The sequence below is a fragment of the Lissotriton helveticus genome, chromosome 3_1 (assembly GCF_964261635.1).
Source record: "Lissotriton helveticus chromosome 3_1, aLisHel1.1, whole genome shotgun sequence".
NCBI classification, from domain to species: Eukaryota; Metazoa; Chordata; class Amphibia; order Caudata; family Salamandridae; genus Lissotriton; species Lissotriton helveticus.
The window spans coordinates 741,419,627-741,440,529 of NC_136061.1; the positions used below are offsets into that span (position 1 = coordinate 741,419,627).

Sequence of the window (20,903 nt, forward strand, 5' to 3'; positions counted from 1 at the left end):
GAAGCAAACCAAACTGCAACAGACTCAGTTATTCCAACAACAGCCAAGTGGGCTAGAAGATTGGTAGGGTCCACTGTGTGGGAGACCAACAAAAGGAACAGAAGGATCAAGCTGCTGAATAGCTATTGTCCAGGATGGATCTTGGTTCTTTTAGCCCTAGAGTAAGAGCTGTCTCTGTACTATGGATGGAACGAAGGCCAAGATTCCAGAGATCAACAGTGCAAGTCCTCCAAGAGTTGCACTAGCTGCCTGACTACAGTGAATATATTTTCTGTTGGCTGGTAGCATTATCATAGGTCTACACTGTTCCCTCACCAAACAGTCCAGATTCAATGCAGGATTTGGCCTATGGCTAGCCTCTGCTTAAAAACTCCTGCATTCACTTCCTTTGACCATAGGCAGTGGAGAATAAGCCTAAGGCCTGGCCATGGATCAACCCATATGGCTGACACATGGATGCCATAAATGGCTGAACTATCGTTGCGTCAGTCTTGCGGCCAACCCACACAGTCCTACACAGTGGTGGCTGGCATCGTACAGTGTTGGGAATAGTGGAATAGAAAAATATGTTTATAATTTTATATCATTAAAAAGAACAAGGGTATGGTATGGTTTCTTTTTCTCAGAAAGCAATAACATACACATAAATATGTTTCTAAAGTTCCCTAAAAAAAAAACCAGTTATAGTTGTGATCATGAAACTAAACCTAAAAAAAGCGTACGTTAGCCAGCTGGGGTCAGTTTAGGGCAATTACATAACTCACACATAAGCCATGCAAACCAAAACTCCCACGACAAATACAATGCTAAAAGCAAAGTGTAACTAAACAATAACACATAATCAAACCAATGAATGACACTTCACGCTGTCAAAATGGCAAGGGTAATGAGATCTCTAATCTCCTGTGTATAATGAGTTATTATATTGGTAATTGCATCTGCTCCATTAATGGTGATGTCATAAACATTGCATTTGGTGTGGGAGTTAAATTTCCATATATGTTGTGCGTGTTTTGGATTTTTCTTCTAACCATAACTCGTGTATTTCTGTGTTTTTCCACTTCTAATTCGTAAGCATAAGTATGCTTCGTGTTGTTTAGGTGATTTTATCAGTGTGTATATTCAGCATATTATATATACGTGTGTAATTAGGGTACTTCTACAAATGAACTTCACTGAAAACAGGTGTGAAGCAAGTGATTGAGGGAGCTTAGGCAGTACAGTTTATGTAGTTTGTGTGTGTACTTCACCAGCTGCTTCATACATGAATAGCGGTTGAAACCTGAATATTATCAAGCACACTTTGGGTTTAAAACAATACGTCACTACAACGGCATGGAGAACACTTTAGCAGATACACCTTTGTGTTTTTTGGTGGCTGCATATAGTCCAACTAATCTTAACGTTTGTAAAAAACAAATCAAACAATTAGCGTTTTTGGACGCTCTTTTTGTTGCAACGTTGTCCTAATTTTGAGTTCTTAAATATTAATTTGGCTGACCTGTTTAAGATTAAAGTTTTATAAAGTACTCAATGTTACCCTTTACAATATAATAAAATCCCCTGCTCAGTTAGGGTTGTTTGCATTAATTTATGAGAAAAAACAGCCATTCACCTGCGGGACATCGTCACATCCAAACAATGAGGCCAGGTGCGCAGCTTTATCTTTAATACTCTTTTTGTGAAACTCCCTGTTTGCTAAGGACTGAGCTCTTTTCTGTAGCAAGGAGGAAGAAAAGGAAAAAAGACAGAGAGAAAAGACTCAGTTAGACACCAGTAAGAGATAAGATACAAGGCTCCGTGCAAGGAGGAAAGAGGAGACTTTCACCATAAGTAACATGAGTGAAAAAACACCACAGGAGAAAAAAACCATCAGAAATAACAGTCAAAGAAAAGCCAAGAAGAAGAAAAAAGAGCTCGTCACCTGGTTAATCTTTTCCTCAAGGTGCTGGAGGCGGTCAAGGATGCCCGCAATGGCAAGCGCGGCGGGGCAAGTAGATGGAAATGCCTCGCCGCAGTCTAAGAGCTTGGGCTGCACAGCAGCTTTCTCTAGGATTCGCGGTTTGCTTGAGTCATCTGCTTTTTGAGGGATTCTGGACTCACGTGTCACACGGGCAGCAGCCTGAGTAGGCTGCATGGGCTCCCGGGCCACCAAAGGAGCCCTACCTGCTCCCTGAAACTGGGAAACACTGAAAATTAAAAAAGTCTTGTTCTTTTCTACATATGGCGCACACGTCTGCAAAACACACCACATGCATCAGCATATTTAAGATGAAAAAAATTCAACTTTGATATAGCAACATCTGTAGCACTGATTAATTTCAGTTTTTCTTCAATCAGCAAATGTTATCTATTGCAAAGATCAATTTAATCGGAAAAATAAAAATGTTTAACGCACTGCTGTCACAACAAGAAAAATTTGATTAAAATGCTTAAAAAACGTAGCATCTTCGACACTGTACATATTTTCAAATCTACTCCTTATGGTTAAAACGAGGCCTATTTATGGCTTCATTATTAATCGTACCTGCCTTTTTTGTGGAGGTGGCGGGCTCGGCGGTGGGTCCCTTGGTTTAGCAAAGCGAGGGTTAACAGGCGGATCAGCAGGACATAGTGCTGGCTTATCTACATCGGGCAGGACAAGTGACTGCAATAAACATGTTTAGTCCACAAATGTGTTGCAGAAAAAGCTTGGCAAAGAATAAAAGGGTAAAGGACAGGTTAGAAAAGAAGAAAAAAATCTAGGGATGGTTACCGCCAATAGACAGTTCTTTGCACTTTAGTTTGTACTCATTTGCATGCCACTCTTGAAAACTGACTCGCTGGCTCTGTTAGTCCCATAGGAAAGACTCAGAAACCAAATTGATTCAAAGTGGGGAATACCTTGAGAGACCTCTGCCTGTCCTGTTAAAGAGCCCTGCAGCCTGCAAAAACCAGTTACTTTTAATTGCCACAGGCAATGCCTGATCACTGACAGAATGTCCATAGAAGAGAAGCTTCAGAAGATCTGCTTTGAGCTCATTAATTAGCGCAAACTACCGCATTACGTAGTACATCTGGATTGCAGCTGATCAGTTCATTTGGTCTGTTCTTCAAGAAGACAGGTGCAGTGGTATGTGGACAATGAATTCACTAGAATGCCTGTATGAATTTAGTGAGGCACACTATGAACCTTCGCTGCTTAACCTAACAGCATGAATGTATTGGTAGTCTAGGTCAATTTCCTTTACCTATCAGTCTGCTTAATTGTAGTAACAGTGAAAGGTTAAAATGGTTTGATGTTGGGTCTTCAGGTACTCAAGCTTAGCTTTAAGAATTATTTGCCGGGCTGGAGACATCTGTCATCTTGCTTCGACAAAAGAATATCATACCACAAAGGACTCCCCCACAAGAATCAACAATAGTGAGGCTATGAACATTTTACTGATTAACCAATGCTCTTGGAATAATAGTTTTAAGACATCTAATTAACTGATGATAGGAAATGCGGTGGACAAGGAGGCATTCTTCTACAAAGACGGTTCGAACACTATGCAGTGACAAAACCTTTTTCACGATTCTTTTACAGGTAAAAATTGAATTGGAGCATGTGTGTAAGTCTTGCACTTTCAAAGTTGTCCAACATTCGTATCTGTTAGCATGTGTAGAACAATGAACTTCACAGGCCTTTTATGAATAAGGCTTATTGGAAACACCCGGTGTACATCATCCTTTAAGCTCTCTGAATCCGAAAGAGCTCACACAGATAAATATGATGTGGAAGATCTCTACACATACATTTAAAGACCACTGTAAATGCATTTCATGAGTGTGTCACTGGACAAAGCCAACTTTAATGCAGCATATACAGTGGCACTTGCTTAGGAATGGCCAACAGTAGCACAATTATTGTTCTCTTTTACTATCCACTGGGAGTGAGTGGGCACGCTTTTGTTACTTGCATTAGGGCCCTTGACAACCATAGTTCGCCACTAAGGATGCCCCACATGAATCAAACTTGGTTTCTGATCCCACCATGAGCATTCGGAAAAACATTGTTTTCTTTGGAATCCAATGTTTTCCACATAAACCTTAGGAAACCTAAATTTCCACTTTGATATCAATTATAAGGCATGAGCAAATACTTGCAATTCATTTCTGTATGATAAAGATTATTAATGTCCTTCAAAATTCTAATGAAGTTCAGTGGAGTCTGAATGCTCCTGCATGAAAGACTGAGATCAAAGAATCAGATTTGCAAAGTTTTGCAAATCTGCCTCACAACCCGAATTTCCAGGAGTAATCACATATTCTCACAAAAAGAAATCTTTGTGAATTTGGCTGGATGTTTAGAGGGAACTCATTACGAACAATGCACCTTCTCACAAAAAAATAATGTAGCTTCTAGTTAATTTTCAATGTTCAGATTAAAGGCATGCAGCGTGCAAGAAGTAGATGAAGACCGAGTGAATGTTTCAGATGCATACTTCAAGGCAAATATGAATCTTTATTTTTTTTTTAACTATGTATGGACATCTAAATAGTGACAGGTTGACCAACAGTTTCAATTGCTACTCAGTAAAAATGGCACTGAGAAGTCTGTCCAAAAACTCACTAAACATATCACAATATAGAGCACAGACACCACAGATTGTCTTAGCAAACAACTTATTTTTCTGCTGCTACTACTTGTTGTATCTCATTAGAAAAATTCAGTGAGAAAAGAACATTTTAAACAAAACACTTCAAATAAACATCTATATACTTTCCTTCATCTTTTCTTTTCAGTCAGTCATGAGAATCAGAAAAATAGCTCATGGACACCTGCCATCTCATTGATAAAAGAAATCTCAAAGAACATTTCAGAGACAGGCTAATGCTCCCCTCAGCTGGACAATTTAAGGATGTGGCATTTTTTAAAGGAACAGATCTCAAAGGTGGAATATGATATCTATGAAGCTATTTAAGGGCGATTCTTTGCTCTTTCGTTTTTCAAAATGCCAATCAGTATTTTCTTTTTGAATCAGTCTATAGGTATTTTAAAGCTAGAATTTTACATCGCTAAAGCACAGTTTCATGATTTTATATTACTGCTTCAACAGTTCAAAATGAATCCTTTTCTACTTCAGAGTCAAAGGTATTACTTCTTAAGAGAAGTATTCAACATTTTGACAATTAAAAATCGGGAAAACATAGAGAAAGAAGGGATCAGAGAAACAGAACAATAACATGAAAGCGAAGTGGGGAAGCAAAGGATTCCAGTTGATGAAGGCATTGTGTATGCATTCAACTGAGAAATAGCAGCAGTAGTCTCCCGCGCCTACATTCCTGCCATTAAGTTGTAACTCACATCATTGTTAGTGGACAATAAATGACATATTTTTACTTTCAGCCCCACGCTGAATAGTTGGGCAAATTGTTTAAAGCCAGAGTGGAGACTTGTATTCTACAAATAAAGATCCAAATTTGATATAAACATTTGATAAAAGTAATACTTTGTACTATTTGTCAATCTTGCTCTGCTTGCTTTCATCAACACAAGTTATGTATTGAAGATGTAAACTTATAAAATGGCAAGTAATCCGTTCAGATCAGGTGGTAAAATGAAAATGACAATTTCTGATGCAGGCATTGGACAAATGCCAGTTTTAATTATGCACCTTTTCGGGGAGGAGCCAAGATGGCGATCGAGATGGCTGCGTAACCGCTCGGCTCCGTGAGCCTCCTCACCCCGCACATACATCCTGGCACTTATCCTGAGCTGCAACGGCATCTACATGTAGGCGAAGGATCACTTTCACTTACCGCTTGCTCCTGAGGTTTCTGCTTGCTGCAGACCCGTTGAAGTGTCCCTGACTGTTTTGAGGCCTTCACGGAGCTGGGACCGGGGTCTCGAGTGCTGAGAGTGGCCGGCCGCGACTGCAACAACAGCGGCCTCTGGTGATGGTGAGGACTCGGCCGGAGGGAACTGAAGACCTGATTGCCGATGGCGACAGTGCCGACCCAGCCCAACTGGCGGAGAACCATGTGGGGAGTGTGATGCAGCTGGGTCGAGGGAGGTGCATGATTCTTAGCCCCCCATTCCGGTGTTGTGTCCGGGCCCATTACCGACTTTGCCCGGAGTCTGCGTGCGGCCCCCAGGGTGCGGCGTAGTTTTTAGCCTTTCGGTGACTCTCTGTTGAGAAACCTGCCTTGGCTTGTGAGATTCCCGTTGTGAATCCTGTTCCTCCCTGATGTGAGACCCGGTCCCGAGGTGAGGTGGAGAAGGACGAGGCTGGAACAGCTAAAATGGCGGATAGCACCCTTGTACGCACACCTCACCCGGGCAGAGAAGCCGCTATGCGAGAGAGTCCTGGGGTCTGGCGACACGAGAGAGAGCCCACGTCCAGAGATGTTTTGGCTGCGTTAACAACTCTGCATAAGACCCTGATCCGGGACGCCCGGGATCTGGGAAGGAGGATGGCCGCCATTGTTGTCCCGCCGCTCCACATGGGTAGGGATGAATCACAAGGAAGCGCCGATGTGCCCGCCTTTGCGTCAGTGATGAACGCTCCAGCTGCGCCTACGTTTGTGGAGACGCCGATAGACCCGGTCCGTGAAACCGCTTTGGATTGCTCTGTTGTGTATGGGAGTGACTCGTCGGGGCCCTTATCTGTACGGCGGCGGAAGAAACAACATCGATTCATAGTTTGGGTTGCCCCGGCGGCGTTTCAACAATTGTCGGATTGTGTAACCTTCTCCTCCTGGCTGGTGAGACTGTGTTCTGCCTGGGGGATGTTTCCGGTATCGGTACTGCCACAGGCGGAGTTCCGCCATGCGTATTTGGCTGGGATTTGGGGGCTACAGTCCCATGGAGTATTGGCGCTTCCCGGACTGCCCGGTTCGGTTGGACCCACCACACTGTACTGTATGCCGATTGATGAATGGCCGTATGTGGGTACTATTGATAGAGAAGGCCAGGGATGATATCGTTTAGGATATGATGGAACACATTGTTGGCCGACGGTGTTTTTGAGGGACACTCCACGGGGATGTTACCGATTGAATTTATGATTCTTGCTTACTGTGGCTATTCTGACTTTGCTCTTCTCATGTATATTGTGCGCGATAGGTGGGGGGGGGGCCGGGTGGTTTGATCGATGGCCCTTCTTCATATTTTTTCCTTTCCTTTTTCTTCCTTTTTATTCTATATTTCGGGTCTCTTCTTTAGGGCGATAGGCACGCTGCTGGGGGGGGAGGGGCGTAGCCTTCTGCAGGGGTGGAGGGTGGGGGGTAGGGGGAAGAGGGTTGTTTATTTGTTCTTCCTTTGTCTCTATGGCCCTTTGCCTTTTCTTTTTCTAGGTGTCGTCGTCTTCATGTTTCCTACAATCTGTTTTGTTTTTAAGGGCTGGGGTGCTGACTCGACATGACGTGTATGTGTTGTTTACATTTATCCTGACTCGTATGCCTTGCCCCCGTGTCCTCAAGTGTATTCGCACTCATTGCGGACTTCTGTTTTATGTTGCTATTGTAGGATCATGTGTGACCGTCTGGCACTTCTGATATTTTTTCTGTTTTATTTTTCTTCATTGTAAAATTAACCTTCTTAAACCTAAAAGTCGTATCCTGGATACCTACCTGACCCCGGCTTATGGACCGCTGTTTCTTTTTATATTGCTTTGCTGACCTTACGAATTGACTAGCGGCCGGCCGGGATGGTTGTAGGCCCATGCTTGTATTTATGTGAAGTGATAATAAAGGTTTTAAAAAAAATAAATAAAATTATGCACCTTTTCAAAAAGTAATAATAAAAACCTGCAAGCTGAATATCTATATTTTAAGGAGTATTTAGGCGAATACCTATTAAAAGCCAAATGTTGACGCAGCCCTAAATGATGGCCAGTTATTAGTCAATGAACTAAAAAGATATTTGCCAAAGCAGCAGAGGCAGGGCAGTTGCAAGACTATATGACAACCAGCTGGGTCTAGTGGTTCAGTGGAATGATGCACCCTCTTCATGCATCTCTTTAAGACCTCATGGTCATAGTTTCAAACTCTAAATGGGCCATACAGACTTTCGTCTTACTGAGGTCATGAAAATGAGTACCATTGAGTTTGGTAACAATAAACATCTGTTATTCAGTGCCACGGTGCACCAGGGGTGAACATGTCGCTCACTAATACGCACTACGTTATTGTAGGCTAGAAGTGCCGGGACGGGTCTTCGAATACAGCCACGATCTTTAAAGTCTGATTGTATTGTATTATAGGTTGATTCAAAACAATGTTAAACAGGGGAACATATTCTACAATAAGCATGAGCCTATTTGCTGTTCTGAATGACTGCAGCATCTGTATTCTTTAGAGAGGAGACTGTTCCCCAGTTGTCGAATGGGAGATGTAAAATGACATTTCCTGATTTGGTGATCAACAACACATTGCTCATACATTGACCCTACTTTTAAAAACATAACATGTTGCCATAAACTTATCACTTCCCCCATCTCTGTCCCGGTAAGCAACAAAATGGATGACTAGGCTTTCCAGATAAATCCTTTTTAGAGATGACATATGACCCAACACCATGCCACGCTGCTTTGCGCCGCTGCCCTCTGAATGCAAATCAGACAACAAAGTTATACTTTTTTTTAAATGCAGCGTTTAGGCAAAATAACCAGGAACACAAGTCGTTTCCTAGTGAGTGAAAGCAAAAACACACAATTACATTTGAAAATACACGAGCCAGCATGAGGAGTTAGCACTACTGCAGTAACAACTCCTGTCCCAAAGCTTATTATATGCCATTGCATAGCACGTGTTTTAGAGTGGCGGCTACAACAAGTATGTAAAGCTTTCTTATCTTAAGTTCAATGTACAAATATACCATCTGTTTAAGGACCACATCATCGGTCATCAATACCCAGTCAAACAATGACCAGAGGCCACGTAGGTCCAATAAAGGAAAAACTGCTCCATCTTTTCGACGCGTCACATTGCCCACCTCACCGTACGGCGCCCCAGTATCCCCGACTTGGTTTGAACTGTATGCATACCAACCCCTACATGCACACAAGATATCTATCAAAATACATTGCAGGATACCAAGGAAGGTAATTTCCTACGTGAGGTGTGTTCTCACCTGCAACTCATAGCGAGCATTGTAGCTGTGTCCGATATATTAAATCTCCATAAACACAACAAACACCAAGGGGCTGATTCTTCACTCCTAATAACTAAAGCTATGCCTGGATTACAAGGGGCAAAGGGAATCAAATACATTTTTGTTCTTCGAACTGTGTACTTATCAATCCAGAATCCTTGGAGAAATCAGCGAGTTGGATGCACTCTCCTAAGGGCAACATAAACTTTTAATATTCCAAAATTCCATGCTCTTATTTTGGCAGCTTGTGCACCATCTCACCTGTCTTCGAAGGGAACTGGTTGGTGCGTTATCCTCAAACTTCGCTAGCAGTTGTGTTGCCATAGACTTGACTTTATTTTGGCCAGCGCCTTCTTTGCACTCTCCATGCTCACTCCCAGAACTTGCACTCTGGCTAGAAAAACCCGTAGACTGTAGAGGGAAAGCAGAGCAGTGTCAAAAATATTCATCATTACTTGGGCATTTAGTCGAGAGATGTAAATAATGAATGGGGACTATGATTTGCAAAAATGCTTCAATTTTTATTCTTGCAAATTACATTTTGGCAAATGTTCAATATGCATTCTCTCAGATTATAAATTGGAAACATTTAATATTTGTTGTCTTAGATGATATCGTAAGAAAAGTTCAAAGTTCTGTATAAAGGATCTTGGGGAAATTTCGATATACAATTTCCGTGATTATATACTGGGAAACGATCTATATGCATTCTCTCTTATTCTATTTTGGGGAAGTTTCAATATGCTATCAACATGTTTGCATTTTCCCAAAGGTGAATTTATATTCTGTCTGATGGTACCTTGGGTACAGCTGCTTTTACATTCTCTTAAACAGTACATTGAGAAAGATGCATTATTTGGGAATGTACCCAAGAAAAGGCTAAATATACATTTAATCTGAATATATTTTAGAAAAGATTTTAAGCACTGTCTCCGAATGTACTTTTGGAAGGTTCAACATGAATTCTCTCTTACTGCAATTTGGGAAAGGTTCACTATTCAATATGTTTGAAGTTATCGTTGGAAAGGATCAATGTGCAATGATTTAGCAAAACATGTATGCATAGATGGTTACACACATAATGCACATTTATTAAGTAAATAAATAGGACACCAAGTGAAGCTTTTTCTGAAAAATACTTTTGTTATGGTCCCAGTCTGCTGCAGCTCTGCATTATTGTGTGTTCCCCATTTCGCTGTAAATTGAACAATTCTTACCCAAAAGTGAAAGCGCCTCTAAAATAATCACTCATCAAACCTTTTAAAAACGCAGTTCAGATTGCATCAATTATGTTTTCTATGCTGTATCACAGATAAAAAAAATGCAGGTCTCCACTGACATTTGAGGCATGCTTTTTGTAGATCTCAGTTATTTTGATTTGAAAGGGCCCATCGGTTGCTAATTACAGCAATGCATGTCAACCTTTACTGCAGAACCAGCCATAGAAAGACCACTGGATTACAGAATGATGTAGGAGTCAAATTATGCAGCAGAGATAGCTAAACTATGTGCAAGGAAAAAGCGACTTGTGTGGCACTTTTTGCAACTATATATGGCATAATTAGTTATCTACTATGACATTTCAGCACAGTGAGGTATTGATACAAAGTGAATGTTATTATTTCCGAAATATAGAGGTTTTTTGGTCTCTTCTAGTAAGCAATCCTGTGTTCCCACCTTCCAAGTCAGGCAATGAATTCCGCAACTGGTAAGAAGCCAATTGCAAGCTAATCAACGACTTGTTCGATCACACAGGCATAATGGACTTCCCAAAAATTCGGTCGGACTATGGCATCCCAGCCATTGAAGACTGTTACTACACAGTTATGGTACACTGGATCACCCCCATGATTCATCCTCATGCCAACAGGCAACTTAGAGAAATTATAGGGTTCTACACGCAAATATAATTTTCCGAATAGAGCATCAGACCGAAGCAAATCACTAGACTAGAGGTGGTGGGAGGCCGAGTTATAACATAACTTTACCTCCAAAGAATGGCCAGATATACTGCACTGGGCCCGCATGTCTTCCTTTAGCACCTAGAGAAAATTAGCCATGTTCAAGAGCACACACTGTTGGTATTACACGCCAGCAGGACTTGAACAATGGGAGTCCAATGGTGTAGATGTCAGCTGGTGCAACTGCGCCACTTGGCCATGCTAACTCATCAACTTTGGTGCTGTCCCAAACACAAATGGTACACGGAGGAGGCATTGAAAGACAGCAATGAAATCTTCAAAACAGACATCCCCTAGCTCCCTAGCTATAGCCTGCTGAAGCTCCCAATGGGCCAACCTACCCACTAAGCTCAAATAAGGGAAAGACAATCATAATGGCCCTGTGTGAGTCCAAGCAGGTCATTACCTTGAAATGGGGCACAGACGTCACACCAGCCCACACTGACTCGCTACACAAATTATGGGAATAGAAAAACTCACTGCCTCCTTAGAGTGCAAAATGCCACAATTTGATCAAATGTGGGGATCCTGTATTACATTCCTAGCATGCAACTTTCGTGAGCTCACTTGCTCTAATTATCTTCGACTACTACTACTCACAGGAGACCGAGAATAAAAAATGGGAGGGGGACAAGCAACCCTCTAGGCTAATTATGCAAAAAAGAACAAAATGTAACTCTAGCAGGATACATTTTAGTCTTTAGTCAACAATAAAACCAATTATTATTGGATAAAATACATAATTTATACAGGGCATTAATGAAACTTTTATAACCATATGCCTCCTTTTGTGTTACTATACAAAAGCTATTTTTTATGTAAATACTTTTAACAAACAAGGTTACAAGGTCTATCAGACATCAATCACATTATCCTACTATGCAAATGAATAGTTGTAACGCGGCACAGCCCAGTGTGCATTTCCAAAAATGATCAGTCAAGAGATAGTCCACTTTATCTGTAGAAACGCCTAAAATTATGTGCAGAACATCGAATGAGATTTAGACTGCAGTCTGTAAATTAATGTGTCAATCCCAACCATCAGTGTGGAATTCTCCTAATATGTAGTCGTAGAGTTTGTGGCCTCTTCAGGACTGGACAAGGGAGAGTAAACCCGCTTTAAAAAAAGACACAAATCGATGAAAAATCTAACGAATAAAAATGCACTATCACGTATATTGGTGCGTGTGCAGGCTCAAGTGTCTGTAACTAAAAAGATGTCGCAAATGGTGCAGCATGCATAATAAAACTACTGAGACAGGCCATGCAGAAATAGACATAATAATGACAGACTAAAGAATGGGATGCTGTGAAGATCAATGTATATGTCCTAGGCCCTACATACTACTGTAAAATAAATTAAATCCATAAAAGTGAGAGTGAAAAGTGACTCTGTTGTGATTCACTCTTGTGCGGTGGTATAAAAAGGTCAAGGGATTGACTGGTGCCCTCAGTACCAAAATATATACGCTTCGACCTGTGTTGAAGACATAGGGAATATTACTAGAACCTAAGCAGGGTTTCCACCAAATGCTCTCAAGTGAAATGCAGAGAAACTCCACCTTATAGGTCATTCATTATGTGGCTACTTGAAGTGGCCCCAGAAATTGCTTATCCACTCACACAAAAAGTCCATATTTTTGCTAGAGGCCGCCAGTGGAAAAAACAGGTTTTAAGTTTATGCAGGAGGAGTATACTCTGACATTTATTTAAGGGCCCCATGACACCACTTAGAGGTAAGGACTCACACCAGCAGAAGCCACCAGTAGGGTCCAGGGCTGGTCAAATAGGAACTTGTCTGCTGGGCTCTTCAGCAAAGTGGACTTCTTTTCTTGCAGGTTTGTGTCCATGAAGCTTAACAAAACGTCAATCACCTGATGTCTGAAGTCCACTTCTTAGTCCTGGTCACACATGGGAGCAGGTCCAGCTCTTAAGGTTCTCCTCACAAGTCCCAATTGCAGGTGCAATCTTTCTGTCTTCCACAGGTCCAGAGTTGTTCTGAGGAGGACACCAAATGTGTGTGCAGAGCCAACCTGTGGGTGGGGGAAACCCCTGGCCACTCCCTAACTAATGGGGTAAAGCTCCCAGGCAAGACCCTACCCCAATTGTCAGCACTTCCTGCATGTTTTACTGTAAACTACCCTACAGTGCCCTTCTCTGCATAAAACCAAGATGGTACTACTTTTCACCCCCTGTGGAGAGCTATGTGTGCCCAATCATAGGTCTAGCTATGATAAAGGTCACTCAAAACCAGTTCTGGGGCAGTTACTCTCCCACTTGGCTAAGTGCTTTGCTGAATAGCAGAACCACAGGGGAGGCAGGCTCAGGTGTAATCTATATCTTCCTGTCAATCAATCAATCAAGCAGGATTTATAAAGCACGGCTATTCACCCAATATGATGTCCAGGCGTTTGCAGGCTCCGGAGGCTTATTCGAACAGCCAGGTCTTGAGGACCATTCAGAATTCCGGGGTGAGGTGATGGTCCAGAGGTGTGTGGGAAGGTTGTTCCAGTCCTTTGCTTGAATGTGGGAGAAGGAGCATCCTCCACTTGTGCTTCAGTATATGCAGGGAGTAAGGGCAAGTGAAAGGGAGGCGGAACGTAGGCTTCTCGATGGTTGGTGGAAGTTCAGGCTGTGGTTAATATAGGGAGGTCCTTGGTTGTGTAGAGCCTTGTGAACATGGGCCTGCAGCTTGAATTGGTATCTCTTCTTTCCGGAGGTGGGATGTCATGTGGGTTCATCGGAGAAGGCCAATGGTGAGTCTGGCTGAGGTGTTCTGTATGGTCTGAAGTCTCTGTAGAAGGTGTGCGGCAATTCCTACATAGAGGACATTGCCTGTGACAGGGTAAGCATTCTTTGAACTTAATTAAGTTCCTGGGCACACCCCAGATGGTCATTCTGTCAGGGGAAGATCAATCAATCAATCATAGCATTTATATAGCGCGCTACTCACCCGGAGGGGTCTCAACCACTCTCTCTTTGTCACAGCTCTGGGAGCCACTTCACATCTAAACAAGGAGTTATTCAGCTCCTGGGGGATAGTGAATACTGCCAGAAAGGCACATTTGGAAAATCACAACTTTCTACAAGTGCCATTTTGAAAATAGTAATATAATATCAGATGTGACTATTATGTTGGCATTTAAATTATTATTAAAATGAGTCCTTGAATCATTTTTCTAGCTACTACCAAAGTGAAGTTAAGCATTTTAAGGTGCTATAATGTAACACAGTGCTTTCTTATTGGACGGCCAGTCTTGCCACAGTGAAAAATGTCTTCGGAGCTTTTTCACCACCAGGGCTTGTAATGCATAAAATGCACATGGCCTACCTTTACATTCCATGAACTCTGCCCTTTGCGCATTCTATTTTAGAAGCATTTACAGGGTAAGCAAATCAATCACAAAAGTCTGTTCTTCATCATCCTGTAGCTGATGGTCACATTGAGGTGGTTAGTTGGGTTACAGAAGGCCTCATGATTCAGCAGCAGGTTTACCAAGCTTTCACTTTCAAAATATCAATTGAGAAGTTATTTCCATCTACCATCAGACAGCAGTTCCATGACACTGAGACCCTCTGCTACGCTGAGAGTGCAGATTACCGGAGGGTGGGGAGGTGAAGTCACCCTAATCTTTACAGATGAGAAAATGTGTTTGTTCTGTCAAATGGATCTGGTAATCCTTTCCTGGGCTGTCTAGTTTCATGAAGTGATCCCTTTTGAGATTTAAAATTAGAAAAGGAGAACAAATGTGTCTCGAATCCAGATGCAAGGAAGTGAAACTAGACAGGAAGGAGTGTCTGTGTGATGTTTGGCATTTAACGATTTTCAAAGTTTCACTTAAGTGTGGTTTTGTAAAGTTCTTTAGTGCTGTGAGTTTACTTAACAAAGGTGTAGTATGAAAAGCATGCACAAGTGCACTTTCATTCATCTAAGAGGTATCTTTTAAAGCGCTATCGATGGAAGAAAATGTACATATGACGGGGAATTTAACTTGCCTTCTAAACCGATAAGAAATCGGCTACTGCAGCCTGAGTGGAAGAAACCATACTAGTTAAATTCCTGATATTAATCAGACTGGTGGATTCAAGAGCTTTATAGAGATACCCACATGCTACTTGTTCAGAACTAGGACATTAATCAGCACTGAACATATGTCCTTTACAATAACGTATCTACACATTTCCCAGCTTTGTACCTATCTTTTTAAAAACAATGTTTTACCTAGGCTGCTTTCTAAAACAATTTTGACATGGTGCCTATGCCCTATTTGGTTTACAAATATCTCACCGCATACAGGAAACATTTAGATTGAGGACATTAGCTATCAGTGACTGAAAATATGTACTCTATTCTGTCAGATTATTCAGAGCATTCAAGACATTTGTCATGTTATCTCTTCAAGATACCAAAGCCAGTTTAAGGCTGATCCTTCATGGCACCATTATGTTTCTTCGGTATACAACCTTTACAACGCAACTTTTACCACGACCTACCATTACCACGCATTTTTTACAACGCAGGATCCATTACAACGCATACCATTACCACGCATGTATTTACAACGCAGGTACTTTTACAACGCATACCATTACAACGTAAGTATTGGTAAGTATATTATTTTATTAAAAATATTATTTGGGTTTTTTGGTAAAGGGGTATTTTTAGGGTTCAGGGTCAGTTTTGGGTTTTTGGGTAAAGGGGTATTTTTAGGGTTCAGGGTCAGTTTTCAGTTTTTGGGTAAAGGGGTATTTTTAGGGTTTAGGGTCAGTTTTCAGTTTTTTGGGTAAAGGGGTATTTTTAGGGTTTAGGGTCAGTTTTCAGTTTTTGGGTAAAGGGGTATTTTTAGGGTTCAGGGTCAGTTTTCAGTTTTTGGGTAAAGGGGTATTTTTAGGGTTTAGGGTCAGTTTTCAGTTTTTGGGTAAAGGGGTATTTTTAGGGTTCAGGGTCAGTTTTCAGTTTTTGGGTAAAGGGGTATTTTTAGGGTTCAGGGTCAGTTTTCAGTTTTTGGGTAAAGGGGTATTTTAAGGGTCTAGGGTCAGTTTTCAGTTTTTGGGTAAAGGGGTATTTTTAGGGTTCAGGGTCAGTTTTCAGTTTTTGGGTAAAGGGGTATTTTTAGGGTTCAGGGTCAGTTTTCAGTTTTTGGATAAAGGGGTATTTTTAGGGTTCAGGGTCAGTTTTTGGGTAAAGGGGTATTTTTAGGGTTCAGGGTCAGTTTTGGGTTTTTGGGTAAAGGGGTATTTTTAGGGTTCAGGATTAGTTTTGGGTTTTTGGATAAAGGGGTATTTTTAGGGTTCAGGGTCAGTTTTGGGTTTTTGGGTAAAGGGGTATTTTTAGGGTTCAGGTTTAGTTTTGGGTTTTTGGGTAAAGGGGTATTTTTAGGGTTCAGGGTCAGTTTTGGGTTTTTGGGTAAAAGGGTACAGGGTAAAAATTAAATATAATTACATTTAAATTAAATTAAATTACATTTTGACTCGGTGAGTTGGGTGTATTTGTTCGCGCTGTTGGCTCGCCTTAACCTGGGGCCGGTCTTCTTGTCGTACGTTCGCCTCCTTTACACCAACGTGACAGCCTCGGTCCGCGTGGCCGGAGCTACATCTGGGCGCTTCCATATAGGTCGCGGTACCCGGCAGGGTTGTGTGGTATATAAATAAATAATACCGGATCTAGGTTTGACTGGACATAGCAATAACAGATAGCTCAATAAATAAGAGTCAAGATTCAAGGTAGTAGGAGTTTGCAGGTTTAATACAGCATAAAGGACAGGAACAGGACAACCTGCACAGGAATAGGATGGCAGAGCCCGGCAGCTGCCGGGGCTGGATCTGGGATGAGCGCGCTAACTTTAATAACAGTACACAAGCATATATACTAAAACAGTTGCATTACAATACATACAATAGGCGGAGCAGTGGGTGTGGTCAATAGCAGTCGCGAAAGATAAGGGTGAAAGTGGGTGTAACAGGAGGCGTATACATAGACATGTGATGTAAACGTAACAGAATATGTCATAAATGGAGCGGAAACGTGGAGGGGGCTACCTAAGGAGCCGGGACCTCTAACCTAATGGTGCGCGTAAACTGACAATGACGTGTTACTAGGAGAAGCTGGGGGCTATGAACTCTGTGCTAGGAGCAGAGACTGAAGTCTGGAGAGTCAGGGCGACATGTGCCTAAACAATATCTAGTATCTGATGTTTAGAGAACATGTCGATAGAATCCAAAAGTTATCGGGGTAAAGGCTAACAGACTCTAAGACTGGTGCATGCATTATTCTACATGTAGTGCGTGATGAAGAATATTAAATGACCATAAATACAGTATTTCTCTTACATGGAGACGTAAAGGCAAGACGATGACGGAAACTATTGATGCGATTCAGTAGTTTAGGAATGCAGAGAAGGAGGGCTGGACTGATAACTAGAATCATAACATACTCTTGGCAGACTAGCAGGCAGAGCCAGGCCGAGCCGGGCACTGTGAGGCAGGAAGTAAGTGAAGGGTCAGGAATACAGGTGGGGGTTGTATCGCTCCTCAGCGAGGGCTCAGGAGACAGGAGCTGAATCTGGTGTCCGGGCCCTTTTGAGGCCTAGAAACAGGGACTTTTCAATGAAATAACGTGCACACTGAGAAACGTGGCAACGTATCTTTACATAGGCCTAATACTCGTAGCTTTCACGAGAACTGGAAACTAGCATACTAGAGATGGACACAACTATAATTGCGTCTTTAATCGAACATGGGGGATACATATGCATATTAATCATGCACACATAACATAAGATGGGGGACACGTAGGGACACAGAACATGGCAAAATTTACTTTTCCACATTCCCTCCTTGTCACTACGTTTCCATCAGGAAACATCAATATTCATGATACCATCTATCATTTCATACAGTATCATTTGCTCGTCTCGAATTTTCTTGGAACGGGATTTAGAACGGGACTTGGGACTAGAAATACAAGAGGTAGCACAAATGCCACAAATCGCAGGGCCACATTGTATACAGAGGCAACAACTATACCTAGAAGGACAATACTTTCCATCCCCAGGCGGAAATCATATTCCAGAACCAACCGGACCATGTCCAGGTGCCTGGATCTTGGTGTAACATATGGGCAATTTTATGGAGTCTGGTTATAGCTGAATAAACAGACGGCGCGTTATTAGGAATGAAAATGCAGCAACTAGATCCGATGACTCTACATGCCCCGCCCCTATCGGCCAGTATGACGTCAAGGACGAGACGATTCTGGAGCACGACAATTCTCATAAAGGATTGCTCCTCGGTTAAATTACCTAGAGCAGAAGTAGTCTCAATCACTACTGCTTCGAGTGTTCTGGTTAATCTACGTATCAGTTTACTATTCACAACAGTACCTAAATAGGGAAATACACCTTTATTGATATCTATGTATTGTTCTAGAGCAGTTTCAGTATAATCGACAATCGGGAGGTCTCTCTTGTGTCTAGTATGTACTAAGTGGGAATTCCTATGGTAGTCAGGTGGGGCTAGAAAAACTGGTGGCAGTAGGAAGGCAATGTAACAGGTTCCCTCCCAATCGAGGGGCAGACGAACATATGCGGTCTGACCACAAACAAAATAAGAATGACGTGAAGCTTTGAAAATAGATTTCCCACTGTCACTATACTTGACAATAGTAGTACAATCACTATGTCCTACATGTACGGAACCATTCTTTTGGACACATAATTCGCCTTTGACTGGTAATACTGACATAGCAGGGAAGTCTGGAGTAGTATCAGACTGAACATTCAGGACCATAAAATTCGAAGAATAATTACCTAAATTATAAACTTCATTTTCTAGATCTAACCCTGTTCTGTGGGGAAGACCTTGCTTGTCTGGAAAACATGTACTGTTAAGAAAAGACATATCTGTTGAGGATGACGTTAACGTGGACCATGCTCCACATGAACCGTTATGTGAGAATGGATAAGGAAAGAGTGGCAGAACTCCCTTCGGTGTCTGGAAAGGGGGGAGTCGACCACACACCCAACAATTAGTGGCATTGCTGGTCTGGTGTGAATAATGTAACATGCGGATAAAGGAATTATTACGCATAGCAAGACGATAAGATAGTTCATGAGGAGGCAGATCACTAAACGTGTGCTCTACTGTAGCAATAGAAGACTTATTTACATGAGAAACTGGAAAACACAAATAAAATGCATAACCTGTGCAGGTAATCATGAGGCTGAAAAACAATATGAAACTTAGAAAAACGATACATCGGATTGAGTTTTGACTAACTCTCTCACTATGGGGGTCTATTTTATACATGTCAGAAACCGGTCTAACCGTTTCACCTAGGGGAGGACTTAGACAATCAAACTGGCTGACTTATTTTACTAGACCTTAATTTTAGCTTATACTCCTGTTGCGGAGTTTTCTCTAACAGGGAGGGATTTGTATCATTGTCTTTTGCGGGACAGTCCTTAAGAATAGTACTTTGGCAATCCTTAAAATCCTCAGAAATGTTCTTGGAAACAGTCTTTAATCCATAAAACTTTTTCACGTGAGACAGGTGGACCCAGCCCTTCCTGCCTTCCAGCTTGACGGCAGTACGGGTGGCCAGGAGGACCTGTTTTGGCTCCTTCCAGCGAGCCTCCAGCGGACTTGAACGATCAAAGTTCCTCACAAGGACCAAACTTCCGGGAACGATGTCATGCGGTGCCACCTCGGTATTGTCTGGAAATGCGGCAGAAACCTGTGAACGACAAGAGTGTAGGGCAGACATCAAGGAAGCTAGGTAATCTGTCAGCATATTACTTGAAACATCGGTAATACTTCGGGGTCTAGGTGTACCCCACATATTAGGGGGGCGGCCAAATACGACCTCGTACGGGGACAGACCTGATCTGGAATGTGCGACCATGCGCGTATAAAACAGAGCGACTGGCAGAGCTACTAGCCAGTCTACACCTTTCTCTTTACATATTTTGGCAATGCGGATTTTCAGGGTCTGGTTATGTCTCTCTACGAGACCGGCTGCTTCAGGATGGCGTACACAATGGAACTTCCACTGGTACCCTAACAAAAGGGAGATGTCTTTCATAAGCTCAGATGAGAATGGCTGGCCGTTATCAGAATATACGACCCTAGGGAGTCCGTAGCGGGGGAAGAATTCATGAACCAACTGCTTGGCAGTGGTCGCGGCTGTGTAATCTGGAACTGGATATGCCTCTGTCCACCTGGACAAAGCGCATACAACTACAAGGACATACTTGAAACCTCGACATCGCTCCATCTGAATATAATCCATCTGGAGGACTTCAAAAGGGTGGTCAGGGGGCTGAAATCCACCTTGTTCCACCGGGACACTTTTACCTGGATTGAACTGGCAACATATCATACAGGTACGGACTTTCTGCTTGGCTGCAGCTCGTAAATGCTTGTTGAACCAAATGTTCTGGATACTGTCTAACATAGCTTTTTCTCCTAAATGTGCTGGACTATGTGCGGTATTGATAATGACTTGAACCATAGAGTCGGGGAGAAACCATGTGGCTCTACCCTTCGTTACCCAACCCTGATCTGTCTGGACCCCTCCTTGTTCGGACCATTTCTTGATTTCATCGGGAGTAGCATGTAACTGGATATCTATGACATCTTGAGTAGGGTCCTTAACTGTCATACAGGTAGTCGGAGCTGGAGTATGTGTCTGTGTCGGATTAACTGAAATGTCTGGAGTCTGTGCTGTAAGCTTGGCTGTGCGATCTGCTAGATCATTACCTTGAGAAATAATGTCAGTAACTTTCGTATGTGCTTTGCACTTCATGATAGCAATAGATGTCGGT

The 20,903-nt window shown here is 42.2% G+C and overlaps 1 protein-coding gene across 6 annotated transcripts in view; it reads right to left on the reverse strand.

Annotated features, from left to right (window-relative positions):
- The window catches only part of MICAL2 (microtubule associated monooxygenase, calponin and LIM domain containing 2), a 1,053,240-nt gene that overhangs the window by 640,509 nt on the left and 391,828 nt on the right, over positions 1-20,903 (reverse strand). For 5 of the 6 annotated variants that reach the window (XM_078680923.1, XM_078680928.1, XM_078680927.1 and 2 more), the window contains exons 16-19: positions 9,380-9,529; positions 2,528-2,647; positions 1,925-2,179; positions 1,616-1,717 (exon numbers count right to left, since the gene is read on the reverse strand). In XM_078680923.1, coding sequence (XP_078537049.1) covers positions 1,616-1,717; positions 1,925-2,179; positions 2,528-2,647; positions 9,380-9,529 — 627 coding nt within the window. The remainder of the gene's footprint in view (positions 1-1,615; positions 1,718-1,924; positions 2,180-2,527; positions 2,648-9,379; positions 9,530-20,903) is intronic. The other variant, XM_078680924.1, reaches the window with a different exon arrangement.